General features: G+C 37.2%; 1 protein-coding gene across 1 annotated transcript in view; it reads left to right on the top strand.

Annotated features, from left to right (window-relative positions):
• Positions 1–13542, top strand: part of LOC124555601 (protein N-terminal glutamine amidohydrolase) — an 84160-nt gene extending 70618 nt beyond the window's left edge. Inside the window, exons 4-6 of the mRNA XM_047129569.1 lie at positions 11965–12089; positions 12206–12312; positions 13498–13542. Coding sequence (XP_046985525.1) covers positions 11965–12089; positions 12206–12312 — 232 coding nt within the window. The 3' untranslated portion in view covers positions 13498–13542. The remainder of the gene's footprint in view (positions 1–11964; positions 12090–12205; positions 12313–13497) is intronic.
• Positions 13543–27601: the final 14059 nt, after the last annotated feature.

Below are 27601 nucleotides of genomic sequence, written 5' to 3'. Positions count from 1 at the left end.
CGCTTATTCTGGTTTCTTCCTTCCTTTGTTTGTTTCCTTTCTTTGTCCTTCTCCCACTCTCACTGTCTTCCTTACTTTTTACCTTGCCTTCTTATCCACCTTATGGTCTCCGCCTCGGCGTTTGAGACAGTCTGTCCTTTCTCTCCCTCTCTCCTTTTTTTCCCTATTCTTCTATCCTCCCTGCGCATGCCTGAAGACCGATCCACATGTTCGCACGCGTAGCCGGTGACGGGGTAAAGCGTAATTCCCCGCCCTGAGTAGACAAGTAGGGCCCGTGCGTACCCCCTGGTAAAGGTCAGGCCTGGGGAGGAGTGATTACCCGAGCTGACACCTTCCGACCATGCCGATTGGTCCCTCCGTCCGTTTCTCTGGTGGTATGACCTGAGGTGTAAACATACACCTAAGGTGGGAGCGCCATCCGAGAGGGACCCCACAAGGAAGGAACGCGCCATCGGTGACGCTGGCAATCATGGGGGGTTCATCTGCAATGGATTTCTCTTCATCTTCTCTCTCGACTTCTGCCCAAAAACGGAAACTTGACCAGCCACCAGTGACAAAAGTACTACCACCTGCCCCAAAGTTCCTCGTAGTTTCTAGATCTGAGGACGGAAAGGATTTTTCATCTGTCAACCCTTTCGTTATTCAGAAGGGCGTAGGTGCCATAGCCGGACCTGTCAAGTCTTGTACCAGGATGCATAACGGTACCTTGTTGTTGGAAACTGAGAGCACCTTTCAGGCACATAAACTCCTTTGGGCCACACTCCTGTACACGTTCCCTGTCCGATTGGAGGCTCACCGCACTTTGAATTCATCGCACGGTGTGGTATCTGCTAGATCACACGACGGATTGACTGATGAGATTCAGTCTTTCCTCGCTGAGCAGGGCGTGACGGCTGTCCATAGAGTCATGAACAAGGTCGACAATGACCTTGTCTGACCCAGGCACTTTTCTTGACCTTTAATAGTGTTCAGCTGCCGTTGCGCATCAAAACGGGCTATGAGGTTATTTCTGTTTGCCCCTATGTCCCGACACCTACGCGCTGTTACCAGTATCAGCGTTTTAATCACATCCGCCAGTCTCGCTCTAATGCGGTTAAATGCATCACTTGTGGCAGGGACGCCCTTGAGGGTGACTGACTATCTCCATCTCCTCATTGCGCGAACTGTCAGGGTGACCATGCGGCATCCTCTCGCAACTGTCCTATCTACAAGGATGAACACTGTATACAGGAAATTCGGGTCAAAGAGAAAGTGTCCACCTCGGCTGCTCGCAAGCTTTTTCCTAGTAGGAAGCCCACACTGCTCCCAGTGGGGAAATGCAGTACCATCCTCGGCTCTCCTCAGCCTACCAGGTAAGTATCGACGCAGACATGCGATCTGACCTTCAGCGCTACGGTCGTCCGTTCGGCCAGTGCGAAGATCGCCTGGTCAATGTCTCCTCTTCCTTCCATCACCCCTAAGACACAAGCACCTTCATCAACTTCTGCCAAGACTAAGACCCAGAAGTCAGATGCATGGGCCTTCAAGAGGGAACTGTCCCATGAAGACTCCTTACATACCCCGAACTCCCAGCCTTCGACCAGTACTTTGGCTAAACAACCTTCCAAGAAGGCTCATAGGAAGAAAAGTTCTCCTTCTCCACCACAGCGTGTTTCTTCTCCTGCACCTCAGGCCGTCATCCGTTTTGCCTGACTGCACCGCTGGTAGCCGAACATCTTGCCGTTCACCGGCGGAGGAAGCTCCCACTTCCGACCATCTTAACATGGTGGCCGACGAACCTCTTGAAAAAATGTACAAAGACTCTCCGCCTATTGATAGCGGCAGCAGTGCTCGCTCGAAGTCAGGCCCTCAGCGGCCTTCGAGGTGACCCCTTTATGCTTCTCCTTTTTCTTTTTCTTCTCACGATGGCACTTCTTCATTGGAATATTCGTGGCATTCGCTCCAACCGAGAGGACTTAAAGTTGCTGCTACGCTTGCACTGTCCACTCGTAGTAGCTCTCCAGGAAACGAAGCTACGTCCATGTGATCGTGTTGACTTGGCACACTATACCTCTGTGCGTTTTGACCTACCCCATGTGGCAGTTATTCCGGCTCATGGAGGGGTTATGTTGCTGGTCTGGGATGATATCTACTATGATCCCATCACATTGCACACCAATATGCAGGCAGTTGCCGTCCGAATTACTCTCCCCACTTTCACATTTTCCATTTGTACTGTTTACACTCCATCGTCGTCTGCCGTTACTAGGGCAGACATGATGCAAATTATTGCTTAGCTACCTGCACCACTTTTGTTGACTGGAGACTTCAGTGCCCACCATCCCCTTTGGGGCTCTCCAGCATCCTGCCCGAGAGGCTCCCTGTTAGCAGACCTTTTCAACCGCCTCAATCTTGTCTGTCTCAATACTGGCGCCCCTACTTTTCTTTCGGACACAACTCACACCTGTTCCCATTTAGACCTCTCTATATGTACTACCCAACTTACACGTCGGTTTGAGTGGTACGTCCTTTCTGATACGTATTCGAGCGACAATTTCCCTTGTGTTATCCATCTCCTCCATCATACCCCATCTCCTTGCTCAACTAGTTGGAACATCTCCAGATCAGATTAGGGGCTCGTCTCTTCCAGGGCGACATTTCAGGATCAAAACTTCGCAAGCTGCGATAGTCAGGTTGCACACCTCACGGAAGTCATTCTCACTGCTGCTGAATATTCCATCACTCATACTACTTCTTCTCCACGTCGCGTACCGGTCCCCTGGTGGACCGCAGCATGTAGAGACGCTATACATGCTCGTCGACGTGCTTTATGCACCTTTAAACACCACCCTATGATGGCGAATTGTATTAGTCATAAACGATTACATGCGCAGTGTTGTCATGTTATTAAAGAAAGCCAGCTGGGCTGCTTTCACAAGCTCCTTCAACAGTTTTAATCCTTCTTCTGTTGTCTAGGGTAGCGTGCGCCGGCTATCGTGCACTAAGGTCCTCTCACCAGTTTCTGGCTTGACGGTCGCGAATGATGTGCTTGTGGCCCCTGAGGATGTCTCCAATGCCTTCGGCCGATTTTTCGCAGAGGTTTCGAGCTCCACTCATTAGCACCCTGCCTTCCTCCCCCTAAAACAGGCAGAGGAGGCAGGGCCACCTAACTTCTGCTCCTCGAATCATGAAAGTTATAATGCCTCATTCACCATGTGGGAACTCGAAAGTGCATTTGCCCGGTTTTCTTCTTCGTATTTATGATTGCATCTGGATTGAGGGTCATGTTCCCACATGTTGGCACGAATCTATTGTTGTCCCGATTCCTAAGCCGGGGAAGGATAAGCACTTGCTTTCCAGTTATCGACCCATTTCCCTTACCAGCTGTGTCTGTAAGGTGATGGAATGAATGGTTAACTCTCATTTGGTTTGGCTGCTCGAATCTCTACGCCTACTTACCAATGTACAACATGGATTTCGTAGGCGCCGCTCTGCTGTTGACCATCTGGTTACCTTGTCGACCTCCATTTTGAATAACTTCTTGCGGAATCGCCAGACAGTGGCTGTGTTCTTTGATTCGGAGAAGGCTTAAGACACCTGTTGAAGGGCGAGCATTCTCCGCACCATGCATGCATGAGGCCTTCACGGTCACCTCCCTCCTTTTATTCATGCATTTTTAATGGATCGAAAGTTCAGGGTATGTGTGGGTTCTGTCCTGTCCGATGCCTTGAGAATGGAGTGCCACAGGGCTCAGTTTTGAGCGTCGCTCTCTTCGCCGTAGCGATCAATCCAATAATGGATTGCCTCCCAGCTGATGTATCAGGCTCCCTTTTTGTGGACGATTTTACCTTCTACTGCAACGCGCAGCGTACTTGTTTCCTGGAGCACTGTCTTCATCGTTGTCTTGACCGTCTTTACTACTGGAGTGTCGCCAGTGGCTTCCGTTTTTCTGCCGAGAAGACGGTCTGTATTAACTTCTGGCGCTACAAAGAGTTTCTCCCACTGTCCTTACATCTCGGTCGCTTTGCTCTCCCATTCGTGGAGACAACAAAATTTTTAGGTCTTACATTTGACAAGAAACTTAGCTGGTCTCCACATGTGTCATATTTGGCTGTCTGTTGTACCCGTTCCCTAAATGTCCTCCGTGTTCTCAGCGGTACGTCGTGGGGAGCGGATTGAACCATCCTACTTCGCCTATATCGGTCGATCGTCCGCTCAAAGCTGGATTATGGGAGCTTTGTATTCTCCTGTGTACGACCGTCCATCTTACGCCGCCTCAACTCTATACAACATCGGGGGTTACGTATTGCGATCGGAGCATTCTATACTAGTACTGTCAAGAGTCTTCATGCTGAAGCTGGTGAATTGCCACTAACCTACCGGCGTGATATACTGCTTTGTCGGTATGCCTGTCAGCTATTATCAATGCCCGACCACCCGTCTTATCGTTCCTTTTTTGACGACTCTCTCAACCATCAATACGGGTTGTATGTATCTGCCCTGCTACCCCCTGGAGTTCGCTTTCATCGCCTCCTTCGGTAACTTGATTTTCCATTCCCTGCAACCTTTAGAGTGGGCGAGAGCCAAACGCCACCTTGACTCCAGGCTCAGGTTCACCTTGACCTCAGCTCGCTCCCAAAGGAGGTTACCCCAGCTTCGGTATACCGCTCGCGGTTTGTCGAACTTCGTTCGAAGTTCCTTACTACGATCTTAATTTATACAGATGGCTCTAGTACCAATGACGGTGTCGGGTGTTCTTTTATTGTCAGAGCACACAATTTCAAATACCGGCTCCATGGCCATTGTTCGGTCTTCACAGCTGAGCTATTTGCCCTCTATCAGGCTGTTCTTTACATCCACTTCCACCGACATTCTGCTTATGTCGTCTGCTCTGATTCCCTGAGCGCCATCCAGAGCCTCAGTGATCCGTATCTGGTTCACCCTTTCATGCACTTCATCCAACGCTCTCTTCAGCAGCTGGCGGACGACGGTTCTCCAGTTACCTTTATGTGGGTTCCTGGCCATGTCGGTATCCCTGGGAACGAAGCTGCAGATGCCGCGGCCAAGGCTGCGGTCCTCCAGCCTCAGACAGATTCTTACTGTGTGCCTTCATCTGATTTTAGCAGCGTCATTTGTCAGCGCATTTTATCGCTGTGGCAAGCCGATTGGTCTACACTTACTGAAAACAAGCTTCGGGCCTTGAAACCTCTCCCCACGGCTTGGACGACCTCTTCATGCCCTTCTCGGCGGGAGGAGGTCGTTTTGGCCCGGTTACGGATTGGACACTGCCGGTTTAACCACTACCATTTGCTGATGGCTGTGCCGGCGCCCTTCTGCCTATGTGGGCAATTGCTGACAGTACACCACATTTTAACATCCTGTCCGAATTTTAATACACTGCACATTGATCTTGGCCTGCCATGTACTCTGGATGAAATTTTACCGGATGACCCAGGAGCAGCTGCTCGTGTTATTCGTTTTATCCACTTGACAAACCTGTCTAAGGACATTTGATTATGCTGTTTTCTTTTAATCCCTTGCCTGTTAATGTGCCTTTAATAGTGTTGTCCTTTTTAGTTGCTGTTTTACCATTGTACCTCGCAGTGCATTCATAATTTAGTCTGGGCGCTAATGACCACTGTAGTTGTGCACCCTAAAAACAAAAAAACAAAAAAAACCAGGATGTCACACTCAGCAGAATTTGCACTAAATTATTCTTCTTCACCTTTGTAAAGGGCTTTTTCATGATCATCCTCTTTGTGTAGTTCTAAGTTTTCAGTGACATCAACCTTATTATCATCATCACTGGAAGATTCACATTCACCAGGTGGGTTTTCAGAATCAGAAAGCTGCTCAAACGATTCCCTTATCTCCTCATGTGGTAGTCCTCTTCTCCATAACATTTTCAGTTTATAGAACAGACAACTGTTATGAAATAATGCACCACAATAAACATGTGGTTATCACAAGGAGGACTGTTGAATAGTGAAAGAGCAGTAGCAGGAGTCAACAGTGGCAAATGGTGTAACAGACCCTGCATACACAGACATCTGGATGTTGAAAAATTGCTTCTGATTGCACTGTCTGTGATGCCCGTGCGGAAGGAAACACACACCAACACTTTAACACAAAGACATGTGTAAATTTTTATAATTTTTTTCCAAAATTATTACTAATGTGACAAATTAGGGAATTTCATAAAATTTCATTGAAATAAAATATATGGTTGCTAATAGAGACAGTATTAAACATCACAGACAGCCCTCTGAGGCCTCGTAGTAGGTAAAGGGTTAAAGATATTGGTCTGTAATTTTGCGGGTCCAGTCTTCTACCCTTCTTTTATACAGGAGTCACCTGTGCTTTTTTTTTTTTTTTTGCCAATGGCTTGGGACTTAAGCATAAAATTGTAAATTGTAAAAATGTATACAAAATAGATAAAAACTGATGTTTATTGTTGCAAATTACATATTGAGGTAGTTGGCCTTAATGCAGAATCACTGTCATATGAGGTTGGTAGTTTGGACTTGGATCCAAGGGTAATCTAACATTTCAGGTCAAATAGACAATTCTTCATGCATGAGGTGGAGAGATCCTTAACCGAGCTTAATATATATTCATGTTGTTCTGTAACTATGTTCTTTCAATTTGTTGTAAGAGTGTTATAAGTGACACAAGTGTCTCAGGATGTTATAACTGACATGCATGTCATTGTAATAATGTTGGTAGATTTAGGTTTCTTCTGTCATGTATACAATTTTCCTGTTCTAGATGTAGATACACATGCAATTTTTTGGTGTCCTCATTACCAGATGCCACTGACTGCTGGGTTGTACACATGAGTACTAATAAATGTTTAAAGTGTGCACATGGTGTTTAGAAATTGTCCTTTAACAAATGCCAAGAATGTTTAAACTTTTTTCTAATAGCGAAGGATGGTGGCATGTACTCAAATTGTTAGTCAGAGTTTGCATATTATCATTGTTATTTGTTATTATTTTCATCATATCAGCTAAAGGTAAATATGACAGCTTCAAGGACTGTGACTTCAAATTAACAGCTACATAATAATTATGCTTACCAGTTCTGCGCAGGAATGAAGAGAGCATGTCTGATACAGTCAGTATGGAGACAGTTTTACCATTTTAGCCACAGCACTAAGAGGAAAGTGCCACTAACCCACACTCGTAAACATCATTACTTTTGTTTCTGGGGCTCCCTGTTCTCAAAAAGTGGAAAACGAATCTCCACTTTGTTTATTTGAATACATTTAATAGCCCACAGTTTTCCTTTTTTTTTTTTTTTTTTTTTTTTTAAGTGACAAATTACATTTCATCCTGTAATTTATATTATTAAATACACTACCCAACAAAAAATATGAAGCACCCAGAAGATAAGGTCCAGTGCCAATGTAACTAAGTGTACTAAGTACTATCCGTTAGTTGATATTTAAATGATTAGAAGTGCAATTCTCTGTAATAGGTAGAATGGCTACCAGAGTGCATTAGTGTTGTATGTGTTTAGTAGGGAATGTAAGAGGTGTGAACAGCATTGTGTGAGACAACATTAACAGCACCTGATAGAGACTGAAAAGGGTCCTCCATTGTGGGTCTCCATTTGACCAGCTGATTGAATCATGCAGTATCCAGATTTGTGGTGAATTTGGATGTGACAGTGGCACCGTGTTGGACTATCTCGTGTGTAAGCTGCTGTTAATATCACACCACAAATTACTTGTATTCGGAGTGGTGCATGACTGGGAAGCATGGAATTTTGATTAAGGTGTCAAATTGTGTTCAGCAATGATTTGCAGTTGTGCACTACCTTAGATAACCATTGTCAGTGAGAATGGTGGCAACCTGGTGAGAGGTAACATTCTTCCAATGTTTTGGATAAGCACAATGTTTCATGGTGTGGAACACCATTGGGTACGACTTCAGGCTGTGGCTGGTTGTGACTATGGGATCACTGTTGGCACAATAGTATGTTACAGACCTACATCCTCACATGTTACCTTTGATGCAATGGTATCATAGTGCCATGTTTCAATAGGACAGTGTTCATTCACACATACCATGTCTCTCTATGAACTGAACTGTCTGCATGATGATGAAGTACTCCAGTGGCCAGCAAGATACCCGATCTTCCCCAGTATAAAATCTGTGGCACCAGCTCAGCCTCAGATTGGTCCCAGTGCAAGTGTCTGGGATATTGAGGGCCAGTTACAACAGGTGTAGGCCAGCTTGCCTCACTAGAGGAAACATTGGCTTTACTATACCCTTCCTAACTAAATTGGAGCATGAATCCAGGCCACAGGGGGTGCAATACCATATTGGTAAGTGAGCTCGTGCTGCTAAGTCTATCTAAATTTGACTGGATATTGTAATCATTGAAATAACGCCACATACCCTCTCAACCCATGTAGTTTCATTTCCTCCTCTCCTTCTGGATACTTGACTTGTGTTGTTGGGCAGTGTGAATGCGGAAAGAGTGTGTAAGTGCCTGATTACAAATCCAAAGGTTCATGGTTAAATAGTTAACTGGTCTTCTGATTGTTTTATGTCATTCATCTCTTATTTCATCTCTGGTGAATGCAGTTAACCTGCATTTCTCGTGTATCTAAACTGCCTGATAGTCGACAGTGATCATAGACATGTCAATTGCTGAATCTGTATGGTGCTTTTTATGTCATACATATGTGGTACACGCATCACCAGAATTAGAGGTCATGTCTTTTGAAAAATAATGCCTATAGGCTGCAACTGTTGTAAGCCTTTAGGTAGAGTTACAAGGTGTCAGATGAGTGATTATGATTGTGTAAAGACATTTAGTTGATTTGTGATGAATTAGTCTTGCCAACATTTCAAGTGCAGTGAGAGTAGCAAAAAAGCCTGGTCTTTTGACAGAAGGAACCTATTTTAGTAGTAGTAGTAGTAGTAGTAGTAGTAGTAGTAGTTAGTTTCCAAATGTGTGCATTTGTGTGTGTATGTTTTGGAAGGTGTACAAGAAGCTGAGGTGATCCACAAATATTCCAAGTACTCCAATTGAACAAGCTTGAGCCCAAAATTGCTACTTTTCACTCACCCATGTTTTTTTGTAGAATTATTTGACAATGACTGCGAAATGTTGGACAGTGTTCTGAGATGCCCACTTGATCCCATCTGCCCATACTGTCAGATTCCAGAAATATACTGAAAATTGTTATTGGAAGAAATGGCACTGATCCAGGGCTACATTCCCAGATGAATCTTTATGTATGACTAAACATATTCCTTTGTGGTAATAATGACAAACATTTTACCATTTACAAAAGTAAAATGGAATGAAAATTGTGGTGAATTTGGGGTCATTATGTGAGCAAATATTGTGCACAGTGCACAAATTCTGTTCCATATCTTCAGTTACAGGCAAATGGTTTCATGTTTATTAGAATTCTTATTGTGTAGTGAGCCCTGAATTATTTATCTTGGGCAATAATATACATCCTAATGAATTTCCCGCATTGCTGAGATACTGGAGAGTGAGGCTATCCTGTGAATGAGCTAGCTTGCAAATTTGTTGAATTAGGGCCCAGTAGATGTTCTTTAATAAGTCATGCTTGCAAAATACTAACATGAATTCTGTATAGAAGCATAGAAAAATTGGTAGAAGTCAACCTTGGGGAAAGTCAGTTTTGGTTCCAGAGAAATGGAGGAACACACGAGGCAATACTGACCCTATGACTTACCTTAGAAGAAAGAAGGTTTAGACAATGTTGACTGGAGTACTTTTCTTGAAATTCCAAAGGTAGCAGGAGTAAAATACAGGGATTGAAAGGCTATTTACAACTTATATAGAAACCAGACTGCAGTTATAAGGGTCGGGAGGGCATGAAAGGGAAGCACTGGTTTAAAAGGAAGTAAGACAGGGTTGTAGCCTATTGCTGATGTTATTTAATCTGTACATTGAGCAGGCAGTAAAGTAAACAAGGGAAAAATTTGGAATAGGAATTAAAGTTCAGGGAGAAGAAATAAAAACTTTGAGGTTTGCCTATCACATTGTAATGCTATCAGAGGCAGCAAAGAGCTTATAAGAGCAGTTGAACGGAATGGACTTTTTCTGGAAAGGAGGATGTAAGATGAACATTAACAAAAGGATACTGGACTGTAGTTGAATTAAAGAAATGCTTATGGAATTAGATTAGGAAATGAGACATTGAAAGTAGTAGATGAGTGTTGCTATTTGGGCAGCCAAAGAACCGATGTTAGCCAAAGTACAGAGGATATAAAATGAAGACTGGCAATAGAAGTAAAAGGATTTCTGAAATAAAGACATTGGCTAACACTGAATATAAATTTAAATGTTACAAATACTTTTCTGATGGTACTTGTCTGAAATGAAGTGAAACATGGGCAGTAAACAGTTTTTGCAAGAAGAGAACAGAACCTTTTGAAATGTGATTCTACAGATGAATGCTGAAGAGTAGATGGGTAGGTCATGTAACCAATGAGGAGGTACTGAACAAAACTGAGAAGAAAAGAAATTTGTGGCACAATCTGACTATAAGAAAGGATTGACTTATAGTGCAAATTCTGAGACATCAAGGGATCACCAGTTTAGTACTGGGGGAAGTGTGGTGGGTACAAATTGTAGAGGGAGACCAAGAGATGAATACAGTAAGCAGATTCAGAAGGATGTAAGTTGTGAAAGTTATTTGAAGATGAAGACGCTTGCACAGGATTGAGTTGCATGGAGAGATGCAGCAAACCAGTCTAAGGACTGAAGAAAACAACAACATCAACAGATCTAACACCCACTCATCCTTCCAGAGACAAAAATCGTGCTCAGATGGTGTCATGGCAAGATGGTTTGTAGTACTTATCACTTGAATTTTCAGGATTTGTCACTTAAGAACAGAAGCACTGCAATTCAACTAGTCTTGTTATTCCTATTAATACTTTGTCATACAACTCCACATCATATGCCACTAAACAACTGCTTAAAAGCAGAGCAGCTTTCCTATGAATATTTACAAGGAGCATGCTACAGAAACTGATTCTTACATTAAAGCGAGAGCGTTTTGGGCCAAGACAACACTCCGTGAAAGCTGACCTAAGAGAGCTTGAATGGAAGTGGCACTGGCATGCAGTAGCATTTCCCATTCGTATGCTCCTGCATTGTTGACACAGCTAGTTACTTCCTGCATTGTTGCACAAATGAATCTGGTCTCCTGTGCTATAATAAGATTGTGGAGATTAAGGTACATATCTTATTTTGAGTATGCATGGCATGTCCTGGACATATATGTTACAAAGAGAAATTACAATTCGTGTTGAGAGAGCAGTTGGGCTGTGTACATACAAAACTTGTGAACAGCCTCAAACAATATTCCAAATGTCTGGATATTCTGCATGGCTGTTTGTGATCTACATGCTCCTTGACATGTCAGTATGCATGGAATAATTACAGTACTTGCAACTAAATACTGCTCAGAGTATAGCTTTGTAATTTTCATTGTTCTGTGGCCATCCAAGTTAGGGTACTCATGCCGTATTATGTGAGTATATGGCAAGTTCATATTCTGTATAGATGTCCTGTATTGATGTTAACAAAAACTAACATTCAATATATGGTTGTTCTTTGTCATCTTAAAGTTAGTGCAGCTGATTGTGTTTAATGCCATTGTAAGAGTGGTTGCATGAGTAAATGAAGGCACAGAGGCTGGTCAAAATGTGTAAACTGCTTGTTGAAAGTAAAATTTCGATTGAGTTGTGGTCATGACAGTGATGTCTGTCTGAATAGTAGTTTTATATTAAGTTACAATTTTCACATTGCAAAAAAGAGTTTGAGCTGAACGTACAACGATCCTCTCTTCTGTTATTTTTTGAACAAATTGGCCCTTCCTTTGGCACTGGTGTTCAATTTATTTTGATATTTTTGTCATTGTAAACACTTTCAGTTCTGTCATTTGTATTAATAAATTTTAATCAAATCTATTATTTGTATTAGGTATTTTCGTGTTGTGCCAGCACCAGTATTTTTGCAACACTTTGCATCAGACAGAAGACACATGAAACGTTTGGATGGTGCTTGGTTGAAGGCTCCACCTGACTATCCCCCTATCACAACTCCTTGTAAGTTATTTTCTAACAACAGCAAAAATTTTGTAAAGTAAAAGTATTGGTTGTTATAATGAAGATAAAAATGTGAACAGTTATTTTGTATTGTCATATTACATTCTATCTTCCAGCTTGTTCTCACAATCTTGAAGAATTTATTAATATGGATCCAACAAAGGGTCATGGAGAAGTCATGAATCTTACACAACTTGTTCGCAAGTTCTATCAACAGACATAGGTATGGTTTCCGTACATCATTGTAATTAAGTTTTATACTAATTTTTCTACAAGAAAACCACTGGAATTTACTGTTTACTCTCTGATATTCTATTAAATGATGCTGAAGTGTGAAACCTGTAATAGTTGCATCTTAAATTGTTACAGTTTTGAGTGTGTCGATTAACTTAAGGGAAGTTTGCTTGTTGGCACTGAAAACTATTTGCGGATGATAAAGTGTGCTTGAGCATAATATGTGATATTCTGTTTGTGAATGCTTCCTATATATCAAATGCTCATTGCACAGTGGTATGGCATGGATAATTTGTCACAAGTTGCTGGAAAATGCAGATAATATTTTGTGAGTTTGTTGCCTGTTAAATACGCTGTTGAAACTAAAGTTTCCTACACTTTCTGTTAGTGTATGTCCATTACCGTGTTTTTACCCCATACCCACATCCTGCCTCATTTCTCATTTACCAAGGCAGTTGTGAACCTATTAATTTCTTTACAAAATTTAAGCGCTATTTATATCAGCTTCAGTAGAAGTTTTTGAAAATTTTCATAAAAGACATTTATAATCATAACAAGAAGTTCTGATAAATATTTGTAAGGGTTATAATGTAATAATTTGTTAAATTTGAATATGGTAGTATTGAAGTGAGAAGTTATACAGATGAATAACAGTTGCTGCATTTGTTTGCAGCTGTCCTAGATCATAATTCATCTGCAAAAAATTTTTATAGAGAAATCCTAGATATTTCCTTTACCTGTATAATTTCTTGGTTACTTCTACATGACTAGTAGTCAAATCAAATAGGAAGGAAGATCTTTGTTGAGTCTCTCTCTCTCTGTCTGTGTGTGTGTGTGTGTGTGTGTGTGTGTTTGTGTGTGTGTGTGTGTGTGTTCATTTTTGTCCCTCTCTCACCCTTCTCCCTGTGCTTGGGTGATCTGTAGTTTCACACTAAATTTTATAAGTTGAAAGTTTGTTCAGAAAATTTGTGTATCTTCAGTGGGTAAATATTTCATATTGACTCTGCATATATATTTCTGTTACTGATCTTGTGTATCCTTAAGGTTTACTATCCTTAGTACTTCTCAAAAATGTAACAATTGATTTGTTTTTAAGTGTGATGTGCTAAGATGCACTGTGTGTGGTGTGAAATGGAAGTAGGAGCTGATTCTTGTCTTCTTTCTTCCCTTGCAGACTTATGCTACAACCTCCAGATTTGTAATAAATTCTGAAAGATGATTTCTTGCATGTAATTCCAAATCACATATGTATCAGAAATCACTGCGAAATACTGTAAATTTTAAGCTTGTACCAGGTGCATATAGTTGATTATTACAACTCCAACCTGTCCATTTACAAAGGTAATGAAGACATACCGATAAGTGCCCAGAATCAAACTCAAAACAGTTTTTATGAGAATTTTGTTGTTGCAGTAAAAAATCTTTAGTCCATAAATAACTTTGTCCATCATAACCACAACCACATCATATAACTGAAAAATACGAGAGGCAGCAGTTGGTGTTTTGTAGTTGTACATAGTCTATAGATTTTGTTATGAACAAGTGTTAATGTATCTGTAATGTTAATTTATAGTGAGCTTCTCTTTCTATCTTTATTTATAATTTTGAGTGTTACTAGCATTTAATATATTTACTAACAAATTTTGTGAATGTGTACTGAAATGAGAAGGTAAGGTATAGCTTTCAAAGAATAAGTGAAAGTTGCTACAAAACTGTGTATTATGTTTTGGTGTTATGTTTCAGCAGTTTTGAGGTGAGATTGACTTTACTTAATCTGCTTTGTGGTTGTCATTCAGAGTAAACTTAGATATTTTGTGATCATTAGTCATTTTGTAGTTCCTATGTAAAAGTGTAATTGCAAATAACCTTTTATTGTCCTTGGTAACATTGCATCAATTAGAGAAGTAAGCTCCAATTTGTGGTAGACAAACCTTATCTAATCTTGTGATGTATTAATTCCATGGAAACATCTTAATTGCTAAAAACATTATTTATGACACATTTCGGGTAGTCATCATCAGATAAAATATGCTTAAGAAAGCTCATACAAGTGATCAGTACAAGAAAAACATAAAATCTCTGTGCAATTGCCATTTGACGTATTTGCAAAAGATGTGTCTCCATATAACATCTTTTGCAAATACACCTAACAGCAATTGTACATGAGATTGTACAATTTTCGTGTATTGCTCAGTTGCTTGAACTTTCCTAAACATATGTTACCCGATGATGATTGCTCGACCACTTAATAAATAAAGTTTTTAGCGATCAAGACATTTTCATGGAATTAATACACATCAAGTCCAGATGGTTGCATATCTTACAAATTGAAGGCCTTACCTACTCTTTGGAAAATTGGAATGTGGGGAGATGGTAAAATGATTCGTGAAGTGTGACAAAATTCTTCTGGCTGCAAAAGGTGGTTTGCTATATCTCTTGAAATTTTTCTGTAACTAACTTTTGTATTAATTTTTAGGGTTTTACATATACTTGATGTGTTGGTTAACAGTTCTGATAAAGAATGGCAGTGATCCACGTAAAATACATTTAACTAGTAATTGGTCTCTTTCTTCTGGCGTTATAGAGAAGTTGCTGTATATATTGTAATTTTCATTCACTAACTAACCTTTCCTCTAATTTTCTGATTTTTAACTTCCACTTGATACGTTAGTTAAAACTTAATGGCATAGTATAGGGGAAGTGAGTCATTAGTCCATTTTGTTGATAAACAGATGGCAAGAGGTTCACAGAGTAATAACATTACACCATTTTGTTGAAGGACAAATGGCATGTAATAATCCTTTAAGCACTAAATGCCTTCTGGATTTGTAGAGTAGTTTGCTATATTTATGTTACTTCTCTTTCACTAACCAAACTTCCTCCTAGTTTTATGATTTTTCCCTTGTAGTTGATATGTTCACTAACATAATGATAGAGTATATATAACATCTTTTGCAAATACACCTAACAGCAATTGTACACGAGATTGTACAATTTTCGTGTATTGCTCAGTTGCTTGAACTTTCCTAAACATATGTTATCCGATGATGATTACTCGACCACTTAATAAATAAAGTTTTTAGCGATCAAGACATTTTCATGGAATTAATACACATCAAGTCCAGATGGTTGCATATCTTACAAATTGAAGGCCTTACCTACTCTTTGGAAAATTGGAATGTGGGGAGATGGTAAAATGATTCGTGAAGTGTGACAAAATTCTTTTGGCTGCAAAAGGTGGTTTGCTATATCTCTTGAAATTTTTCTGTAACTAACTTTTGTATTAATTTTTAGGGTTTTACATATACTTGATGTGTTAGTTAACAGTTCTGATAAAGATTGGCATGGTGATCCACGTAAAATACCTTTAACTAGTAATTGGTCTCTTTCTTCTGGCGTTATAGAGAAGTTGCTGTATATATTGTAATTTTCTTTCACTAACTAACCTTTCCTCTAATTTTCTGATTTTTAACTTCCACTTGATACGTTAGTTAAAACTTAATGGCATAGTATAGGGGAAGTGAGTCATTAGTCCATTTTGTTGATAAACAGATGGCAAGAGGTTCACAGAGTAATAACATTACACCATTTTGTTGAAGGACAAATGGCATGTAATAATCCTTTAAGCACTAAATGCCTTCTGGATTTGTAGAGTAGTTTGCTATATTTATGTTACTTCTCTTTCACTAACCAAACTTCCTCCTAGTTTTATGATTTTTCCCTTGTAGTTGATATGTTCACTAACATAATGATAGAGTATATATAACATCTTTTTCAAATACACCTAACAGCAATTGTACACGAGATTGTACAATTTTCGTGTATTGCTCAGTTGCTTGAACTTTCCTAAACATATGTTATCCGATGATGATTACTCGACCACTTAATAAATAAAGTTTTTAGCGATCAAGACATTTTCATGGAATTAATACACATCAAGTCCAGATGGTTGCATATCTTACAAATTGAAGGCCTTACCTACTCTTTGGAAAATTGGAATGTGGGGAGATGGTAAAATGATTCGTGAAGTGTGACAAAATTCTTTTGGCTGCAAAAGGTGGTTTGCTATATCTCTTGAAATTTTTCTGTAACTAACTTTTGTATTAATTTTTAGGGTTTTACATATACTTGATGTGTTAGTTAACAGTTCTGATAAAGATTGGCATGGTGATCCACGTAAAATACCTTTAACTAGTAATTGGTCTCTTTCTTCTGGCGTTATAGAGAAGTTGCTGTATATATTGTAATTTTCTTTCACTAACTAACCTTTCCTCTAATTTTCTGATTTTTAACTTCCACTTGATACGTTAGTTAAAACTTAATGGCATAGTATAGGGGAAGTGAGTCATTAGTCCATTTTGTTGATAAACAGATGGCAAGAGGTTCACAGAGTAATAACATTACACCATTTTGTTGAAGGACAAATGGCATGTAATAATCCTTTAAGCACTAAATGCCTTCTGGATTTGTAGAGTAGTTTGCTGTATTTATGTTACTTCTCTTTCACTAACCAAACTTCCTCCTAGTTTTATGATTTTTCCCTTGTAGTTGATATGTTCACTAACATAATGATAGAGTATATATAACATCTTTTTCAAATACACCTAACAGCAATTGTACACGAGATTGTACAATTTTCGTGTATTGCTCAGTTGCTTGAACTTTCCTAAACATATGTTATCCGATGATGATTACTCGACCACTTAATAAATAAAGTTTTTAGCGATCAAGACATTTTCATGGAATTAATACACATCAAGTCCAGATGGTTGCATATCTTACAAATTGAAGGCCTTACCTACTCTTTGGAAAATTGGAATGTGGGGAGATGGTAAAATGATTCGTGAAGTGTGACAAAATTCTTTTGGCTGCAAAAGGTGGTTTGCTATATCTCTTGAAATTTTTCTGTAACTAACTTTTGTATTAATTTTTAGGGTTTTACATATACTTGATGTGTTAGTTAACAGTTCTGATAAAGATTGGCATGGTGATCCACGTAAAATACCTTTAACTAGTAATTGGTCTCTTTCTTCTGGCGTTATAGAGAAGTTGCTGTATATATTGTAATTTTCTTTCACTAACTAACCTTTCCTCTAATTTTCTGATTTTTAACTTCCACTTGATACGTTAGTTAAAACTTAATGGCATAGTATAGGGGAAGTGAGTCATTAGTCCATTTTGTTGATAAACAGATGGCAAGAGGTTCACAGAGTAATAACATTACACCATTTTGTTGAAGGACAAATGGCATGTAATAATCCTTTAAGCACTAAATGCCTTCTGGATTTGTAGAGTAGTTTGCTATATTTATGTTACTTCTATTTCACTAACCAAACTTCCTCCTAGTTTTATGATTTTTCCCTTGTAGTTGATATGTTCACTAACATAATGATAGAGTATATATAACATCTTTTTCAAATACACCTAACAGCAATTGTACACGAGATTGTACAATTTTCGTGTATTGCTCAGTTGCTTGAACTTTCCTAAACATATGTTATCCGATGATGATTACTCGACCACTTAATAAATAAAGTTTTTAGCGATCAAGACATTTTCATGGAATTAATACACATCAAGTCCAGATGGTTGCATATCTTACAAATTGAAGGCCTTACCTACTCTTTGGAAAATTGGAATGTGGGGAGATGGTAAAATGATTCGTGAAGTGTGACAAAATTCTTTTGGCTGCAAAAGGTGGTTTGCTATATCTCTTGAAATTTTTCTGTAACTAACTTTTGTATTAATTTTAAGGGTTTTACATATACTTGATGTGTTAGTTAACAGTTCTGATAAAGATTGGCATGGTGATCCACGTAAAATACCTTTAACTAGTAATTGGTCTCTTTCTTCTGGCGTTATAGAGAAGTTGCTGTATATATTGTAATTTTCTTTCACTAACTAACCTTTCCTCTAATTTTCTGATTTTTAACTTCCACTTGATACGTTAGTTAAAACTTAATGGCATAGTATAGGGGAAGTGAGTCATTAGTCCATTTTGTTGATAAACAGATGGCAAGAGGTTCACAGAGTAATAACATTACACCATTTTGTTGAAGGACAAATGGCATGTAATAATCCTTTAAGCACTAAATGCCTTCTGGATTTGTAGAGTAGTTTGCTATATTTATGTTACTTCTCTTTCACTAACCAAACTTCCTCCTAGTTTTATGATTTTTCCCTTGTAGTTGATATGTTCACTAACATAATGATAGAGTATATATAACATCTTTTGCAAATACACCTAACAGCAATTGTACACGAGATTGTACAATTTTCGTGTATTGCTCAGTTGCTTGAACTTTCCTAAACATATGTTATCCGATGATGATTACTCGACCACTTAATAAATAAAGTTTTTTAGCGATCAAGACATTTCGTGGAATTAATACACATCAAGTCCAGATGGTTGCATATCTTACAAATTGAAGGCCTTACCTACTCTTTGGAAAATTGGAATGTGGGGAGATGGTAAAATGATTCGTGAAGTGTGACAAAATTCTTTTGGCTGCAAAAGGTGGTTTGCTATATCTCTTGAAATTTTTCTGTAACTAACTTTTGTATTAATTTTTAGGGTTTTACATATACTTGATGTGTTAGTTAACAGTTCTGATACAGAATGGCAGTGATCCACGTAAAATACCTTTAACTAGTAATTGGTCTCTTTCTTCTGGCGTTATAGAGAAGTTGCTGTATATATTATAATTTTCTTTCACTAACTAACCTTTCCTCTAATTTTCTGATTTTTAACTTCAACTTGATACGTTAGTTAAATCTTAATGGCATAGTATAGGGGAAGTGAGTCATTAGTCCATTTTGTTGATAAACAGATGAGAAGAGGTTCACAGAGTAATAACATTACACCATTTTGTTGAAGGACAAATGGCATGTAATAATCCTTTAAGCACTAAATGCCTTCTGGATTTGTAGAGTAGTTTGCTATATTTATGTTACTTCTCTTTCACTAACCAAACTTCCTCCTAGTTTTATGATTTTTCCCTTGTAGTTGATATGTTCACTAACATAATGATAGAGTATATATAACATCTTTTTCAAATACACCTAACAGCAATTGTACACGAGATTGTACAATTTTCGTGTATTGCTCAGTTGCTTGAACTTTCCTAAACATATGTTATCCGATGATGATTACTCGACCACTTAATAAATAAAGTTTTTAGCGATCAAGACATTTTCATGGAATTAATACACATCAAGTCCAGATGGTTGCATATCTTACAAATTGAAGGCCTTACCTACTCTTTGGAAAATTGGAATGTGGGGAGATGGTAAAATGATTCGTGAAGTGTGACAAAATTCTTTTGGCTGCAAAAGGTGGTTTGCTATATCTCTTGAAATTTTTCTGTAACTAACTTTTGTATTAATTTTTAGGGTTTTACATATACTTGATGTGTTAGTTAACAGTTCTGATAAAGATTGGCATGGTGATCCACGTAAAATACCTTTAACTAGTAATTGGTCTCTTTCTTCTGGCGTTATAGAGAAGTTGCTGTATATATTGTAATTTTCTTTCACTAACTAACCTTTCCTCTAATTTTCTGATTTTTAACTTCCACTTGATACGTTAGTTAAAACTTAATGGCATAGTATAGGGGAAGTGAGTCATTAGTCCATTTTGTTGATAAACAGATGGCAAGAGGTTCACAGAGTAATAACATTACACCATTTTGTTGAAGGACAAATGGCATGTAATAATCCTTTAAGCACTAAATGCCTTCTGGATTTGTAGAGTAGTTTGCTATATTTATGTTACTTCTATTTCACTAACCAAACTTCCTCCTAGTTTTATGATTTTTCCCTTGTAGTTGATATGTTCACTAACATAATGATAGAGTATATATAACATCTTTTTCAAATACACCTAACAGCAATTGTACACGAGATTGTACAATTTTCGTGTATTGCTCAGTTGCTTGAACTTTCCTAAACATATGTTATCCGATGATGATTACTCGACCACTTAATAAATAAAGTTTTTAGCGATCAAGACATTTTCATGGAATTAATACACATCAAGTCCAGATGGTTGCATATCTTACAAATTGAAGGCCTTACCTACTCTTTGGAAAATTGGAATGTGGGGAGATGGTAAAATGATTCGTGAAGTGTGACAAAATTCTTTTGGCTGCAAAAGGTGGTTTGCTATATCTCTTGAAATTTTTCTGTAACTAACTTTTGTATTAATTTTAAGGGTTTTACATATACTTGATGTGTTAGTTAACAGTTCTGATAAAGATTGGCATGGTGATCCACGTAAAATACCTTTAACTAGTAATTGGTCTCTTTCTTCTGGCGTTATAGAGAAGTTGCTGTATATATTGTAATTTTCTTTCACTAACTAACCTTTCCTCTAATTTTCTGATTTTTAACTTCCACTTGATACGTTAGTTAAAACTTAATGGCATAGTATAGGGGAAGTGAGTCATTAGTCCATTTTGTTGATAAACAGATGGCAAGAGGTTCACAGAGTAATAACATTACACCATTTTGTTGAAGGACAAATGGCATGTAATAATCCTTTAAGCACTAAATGCCTTCTGGATTTGTAGAGTAGTTTGCTATATTTATGTTACTTCTCTTTCACTAACCAAACTTCCTCCTAGTTTTATGATTTTTCCCTTGTAGTTGATATGTTCACTAACATAATGATAGAGTATATATAACATCTTTTGCAAATACACCTAACAGCAATTGTACACGAGATTGTACAATTTTCGTGTATTGCTCAGTTGCTTGAACTTTCCTAAACATATGTTATCCGATGATGATTACTCGACCACTTAATAAATAAAGTTTTTAGCGATCAAGACATTTCGTGGAATTAATACACATCAAGTCCAGATGGTTGCATATCTTACAAATTGAAGGCCTTACCTACTCTTTGGAAAATTGGAATGTGGGGAGATGGTAAAATGATTCGTGAAGTGTGACAAAATTCTTTTGGCTGCAAAAGGTGGTTTGCTATATCTCTTGAAATTTTTCTGTAACTAACTTTTGTATTAATTTTTAGGGTTTTACATATACTTGATGTGTTAGTTAACAGTTCTGATACAGAATGGCAGTGATCCACGTAAAATACCTTTAACTAGTAATTGGTCTCTTTCTTCTGGCGTTATAGAGAAGTTGCTGTATATATTATAATTTTCTTTCACTAACTAACCTTTCCTCTAATTTTCTGATTTTTAACTTCAACTTGATACGTTAGTTAAATCTTAATGGCATAGTATAGGGGAAGTGAGTCATTAGTCCATTTTGTTGATAAACAGATGAGAAGAGGTTCACAGAGTAATAACATTACACCATTTTGTTGAAGGACAAATGGCATGTAATAATCCTTTAAGCACTAAATGCCTTCTGGATTTGTAGAGTAGTTTGCTATATTTATGTTACTTCTCTTTCACTAACCAAACTTCCTCCTAGTTTTATGATTTTTCCCTTGTAGTTGATATGTTCACTAACATAATGATAGAGTATATATAACATCTTTTGCAAATACACCTAACAGCAATTGTACACGAGATTGTACAATTTTCGTGTATTGCTCAGTTGCTTGAACTTTCCTAAACATATGTTATCCGATGATGATTACTCGACCACTTAATAAATAAAGTTTTTAGCGATCAAGACATTTTCATGGAATTAATACACATCAAGTCCAGATGGTTGCATATCTTACAAATTGAAGGCCTTACCTACTCTTTGGAAAATTGGAATGTGGGAAGATGGTAAAATGATTCGTGAAGTGTGACAAAATTCTTTTGGCTGCAAAAGGTGGTTTGCTATATCTCTTGAAATTTTTCTGTAACTAACTTTTGTATTAATTTTTGGGGTTTTACATATACTTGATGTGTTAGTTAACAGTTCTGATACAGAATGGCAGTGATCCACGTAAAATACCTTTAACTAGTAATTGGTCTCTTTCTTCTGGCGTTATAGAGAAGTTGCTGTATATATTGTAATTTTCTTTCACTAACTAACCTTTCCTCTAATTTTCTGATTTTTAACTTCCACTTGATACGTTAGTTAAAACTTAATGGCATAGTATAGGGGAAGTGAGTCATTAGTCCATTTTGTTGATAAACAGATGGCAAGAGGTTCACAGAGTAATAACATTACACCATTTTGTTGAAGGACAAATGGCATGTAATAATCCTTTAAGCACTAAATGCCTTCTGGATTTGTAGAGTAGTTTGCTATATTTATGTTACTTCTATTTCACTAACCAAACTTCCTCCTAGTTTTATGATTTTTCCCTTGTAGTTGATATGTTCACTAACATAATGATAGAGTATATATAACATTTTTTGCAAATACACCTAACAGCAATTGTACAAGAGATTGTACAATTTTCGTGTATTGCTCAGTTGCTTGAACTTTCCTAAACATATGTTATCCGATGATGATTACTCGACCACTTAATAAATAAAGTTTTTAGCGATCAAGACATTTTCATGGAATTAATACACATCAAGTCCAGATGGTTGCATATCTTACAAATTGAAGGCCTTACCTACTCTTTGGAAAATTGGAATGTGGGGAGATGGTAAAATGATTCGTGAAGTGTGACAAAATTCTTTTGGCTGCAAAAGGTGGTTTGCTATATCTCTTGAAATTTTTCTGTAACTAACTTTTGTATTAATTTTAAGGGTTTTACATATACTTGATGTGTTAGTTAACAGTTCTGATAAAGATTGGCATGGTGATCCACGTAAAATACCTTTAACTAGTAATTGGTCTCTTTCTTCTGGCGTTATAGAGAAGTTGCTGTATATATTGTAATTTTCTTTCACTAACTAACCTTTCCTCTAATTTTCTGATTTTTAACTTCCACTTGATACGTTAGTTAAAACTTAATGGCATAGTATAGGGGAAGTGAGTCATTAGTCCATTTTGTTGATAAACAGATGGCAAGAGGTTCACAGAGTAATAACATTACACCATTTTGTTGAAGGACAAATGGCATGTAATAATCCTTTAAGCACTAAATGCCTTCTGGATTTGTAGAGTAGTTTGCTATATTTATGTTACTTCTCTTTCACTAACCAAACTTCCTCCTAGTTTTATGATTTTTCCCTTGTAGTTGATATGTTCACTAACATAATGATAGAGTATATATAACATCTTTTGCAAATACACCTAACAGCAATTGTACACGAGATTGTACAATTTTCGTGTATTGCTCAGTTGCTTGAACTTTCCTAAACATATGTTATCCGATGATGATTACTCGACCACTTAATAAATAAAGTTTTTAGCGATCAAGACATTTTCATGGAATTAATACACATCAAGTCCAGATGGTTGCATATCTTACAAATTGAAGGCCTTACCTACTCTTTGGAAAATTGGAATGTGGGGAGATGGTAAAATGATTCGTGAAGTGTGACAAAATTCTTTTGGCTGCAAAAGGTGGTTTGCTATATCTCTTGAAATTTTTCTGTAACTAACTTTTGTATTAATTTTAAGGGTTTTACATATACTTGATGTGTTAGTTAACAGTTCTGATAAAGATTGGCGTGGTGATCCACGTAAAATACCTTTAACTAGTAATTGGTCTCTTTCTTCTGGCGTTATAGAGAAGTTGCTGTATATATTGTAATTTTCTTTCACTAACTAACCTTTCCTCTAATTTTCTGATTTTTAACTTCCACTTGATACGTTAGTTAAAACTTAATGGCATAGTATAGGGGAAGTGAGTCATTAGTCCATTTTGTTGATAAACAGATGGCAAGAGGTTCACAGAGTAATAACATTACACCATTTTGTTGAAGGACAAATGGCATGTAATAATCCTTTAAGCACTAAATGCCTTCTGGATTTGTAGAGTAGTTTGCTATATTTATGTTACTTCTCTTTCACTAACCAAACTTCCTCCTAGTTTTATGATTTTTCCCTTGTAGTTGATATGTTCACTAACATAATGATAGAGTATATATAACATCTTTTGCAAATACACCTAACAGCAATTGTACACGAGATTGTACAATTTTCGTGTATTACTCAGTTGCTTGAACTTTCCTAAACATATGTTATCCGATGATGATTACTCGACCACTTAATAAATAAAGTTTTTAGCGATCAAGACATTTTCATGGAATTAATACACATCAAGTCCAGATGGTTGCATATCTTACAAATTGAAGGCCTTACCTACTCTTTGGAAAATTGGAATGTGGGAAGATGGTAAAATGATTCGTGAAGTGTGACAAAATTCTTTTGGCTGCAAAAGGTGGTTTGCTATATCTCTTGAAATTTTTCTGTAACTAACTTTTGTATTAATTTTAAGGGTTTTACATATACTTGATGTGTTAGTTAACAGTTCTGATAAAGATTGGCGTGGTGATCCACGTAAAATACCTTTAACTAGTAATTGGTCTCTTTCTTCTGGCGTTATAGAGAAGTTGCTGTATATATTGTAATTTTCTTTCACTAACTAACCTTTCCTCTAATTTTCTGATTTTTAACTTCCACTTGATACGTTAGTTAAAACTTAATGGCATAGTATAGGGGAAGTGAGTCATTAGTCCATTTTGTTGATAAACAGATGGCAAGAGGTTCACAGAGTAATAACATTACACCATTTTGTTGAAGGACAAATGGCATGTAATAATCCTTTAAGCACTAAATGCCTTCTGGATTTGTAGAGTAGTTTGCTATATTTATGTTACTTCTCTTTCACTAACCAAACTTCCTCCTAGTTTTATGATTTTTCCCTTGTAGTTGATATGTTCACTAACATAATGATAGAGTATATATAACATCTTTTGCAAATACACCTAACAGCAATTGTACACGAGATTGTACAATTTTCGTGTATTGCTCAGTTGCTTGAACTTTCCTAAACATATGTTATCCGATGATGATTACTCGACCACTTAATAAATAAAGTTTTTAGCGATCAAGACATTTTCATGGAATTAATACACATCAAGTCCAGATGGTTGCATATCTTACAAATTGAAGGCCTTACCTACTCTTTGGAAAATTGGAATGTGGGAAGATGGTAAAATGATTCGTGAAGTGTGACAAAATTCTTTTGGCTGCAAAAGGTGGTTTGCTATATCTCTTGAAATTTTTCTGTAACTAACTTTTGTATTAATTTTTAGGGTTTTACATATACTTGATGTGTTAGTTAACAGTTCTGATACAGAATGGCAGTGATCCACGTAAAATACCTTTAACTAGTAATTGGTCTCTTTCTTCTGGCGTTATAGAGAAGTTGCTGTATATATTATAATTTTCTTTCACTAACTAACCTTTCCTCTAATTTTCTGATTTTTAACTTCCACTTGATACGTTAGTTAAAACTTAATGGCATAGTATAGGGGAAGTGAGTCATTAGTCCATTTTGTTGATAAACAGATGGCAAGAGGTTCACAGAGTAATAACATTACACCATTTTGTTGAAGGACAAATGGCATGTAATAATCCTTTAAGCACTAAATGCCTTCTGGATTTGTAGAGTAGTTTGCTATATTTATGTTACTTCTCTTTCACTAACCAAACTTCCTCCTAGTTTTATGATTTTTCCCTTGTAGTTGATATGTTCACTAACATAATGATAGAGTATATATAACATTTTTTGCAAATACACCTAACAGCAATTGTACACGAGATTGTACAATTTTCGTGTATTGCTCAGTTGCTTGAACTTTCCTAAACATATGTTATCCGATGATGATTACTCGACCACTTAATAAATAAAGTTTTTAGCGATCAAGACATTTTCATGGAATTAATACACATCAAGTCCAGATGGTTGCATATCTTACAAATTGAAGGCCTTACCTACTCTTTGGAAAATTGGAATGTGGGGAGATGGTAAAATGATTCGTGAAGTGTGACAAAATTCTTTTGGCTGCAAAAGGTGGTTTGCTATATCTCTTGAAATTTTTCTGTAACTAACTTTTGTATTAATTTTAAGGGTTTTACATATACTTGATGTGTTAGTTAACAGTTCTGATAAAGATTGGCGTGGTGATCCACGTAAAATACCTTTAACTAGTAATTGGTCTCTTTCTTCTGGCGTTATAGAGAAGTTGCTGTATATATTGTAATTTTCTTTCACTAACTAACCTTTCCTCTAATTTTCTGATTTTTAACTTCCACTTGATACGTTAGTTAAAACTTAATGGCATAGTATAGGGGAAGTGAGTCATTAGTCCATTTTGTTGATAAACAGATGGCAAGAGGTTCACAGAGTAATAACATTACACCATTTTGTTGAAGGACAAATGGCATGTAATAATCCTTTAAGCACTAAATGCCTTCTGGATTTGTAGAGTAGTTTGCTATATTTATGTTACTTCTCTTTCACTAACCAAACTTCCTCCTAGTTTTATGATTTTTCCCTTGTAGTTGATATGTTCACTAACATAATGATAGAGTATATATAACATCTTTTGCAAATACACCTAACAGCAATTGTACACGAGATTGTACAATTTTCGTGTATTGCTCAGTTGCTTGAACTTTCCTAAACATATGTTATCCGATGATGATTACTCGACCACTTAATAAATAAAGTTTTTAGCGATCAAGACATTTTCATGGAATTAATACACATCAAGTCCAGATGGTTGCATATCTTACAAATTGAAGGCCTTACCTACTCTTTGGAAAATTGGAATGTGGGAAGATGGTAAAATGATTCGTGAAGTGTGACAAAATTCTTTTGGCTGCAAAAGGTGGTTTGCTATATCTCTTGAAATTTTTCTGTAACTAACTTTTGTATTAATTTTTAGGGTTTTACATATACTTGATGTGTTAGTTAACAGTTCTGATACAGAATGGCAGTGATCCACGTAAAATACCTTTAACTAGTAATTGGTCTCTTTCTTCTGGCGTTATAGAGAAGTTGCTGTATATATTATAATTTTCTTTCACTAACTAACCTTTCCTCTAATTTTCTGATTTTTAACTTCAACTTGATACGTTAGTTAAATCTTAATGGCATAGTATAGGGGAAGTGAGTCATTAGTCCATTTTGTTGATAAACAGATGGCAAGAGGTTCACAGAGTAATAACATTACACCATTTTGTTGAAGGACAAATGGCATGTAATAATCCTTTAAGCACTAAATGCCTTCTGGATTTGTAGAGTAGTTTGCTATATTTATGTTACTTCTCTTTCACTAACCAAACTTCCTCCTAGTTTTATGATTTTTCCCTTGTAGTTGATATGTTCACTAACATAATGATAGAGTATATATAACATCTTTTGCAAATACACCTAACAGCAATTGTACACGAGATTG

This window comes from Schistocerca americana, chromosome X, assembly GCF_021461395.2.
Source record: "Schistocerca americana isolate TAMUIC-IGC-003095 chromosome X, iqSchAmer2.1, whole genome shotgun sequence".
NCBI lineage: Eukaryota > Metazoa > Arthropoda > Insecta > Orthoptera > Acrididae > Schistocerca > Schistocerca americana.
Note: the sequence above shows the minus strand (reverse complement) of the source record. Positions and strands in the feature narration are given on the sequence as shown.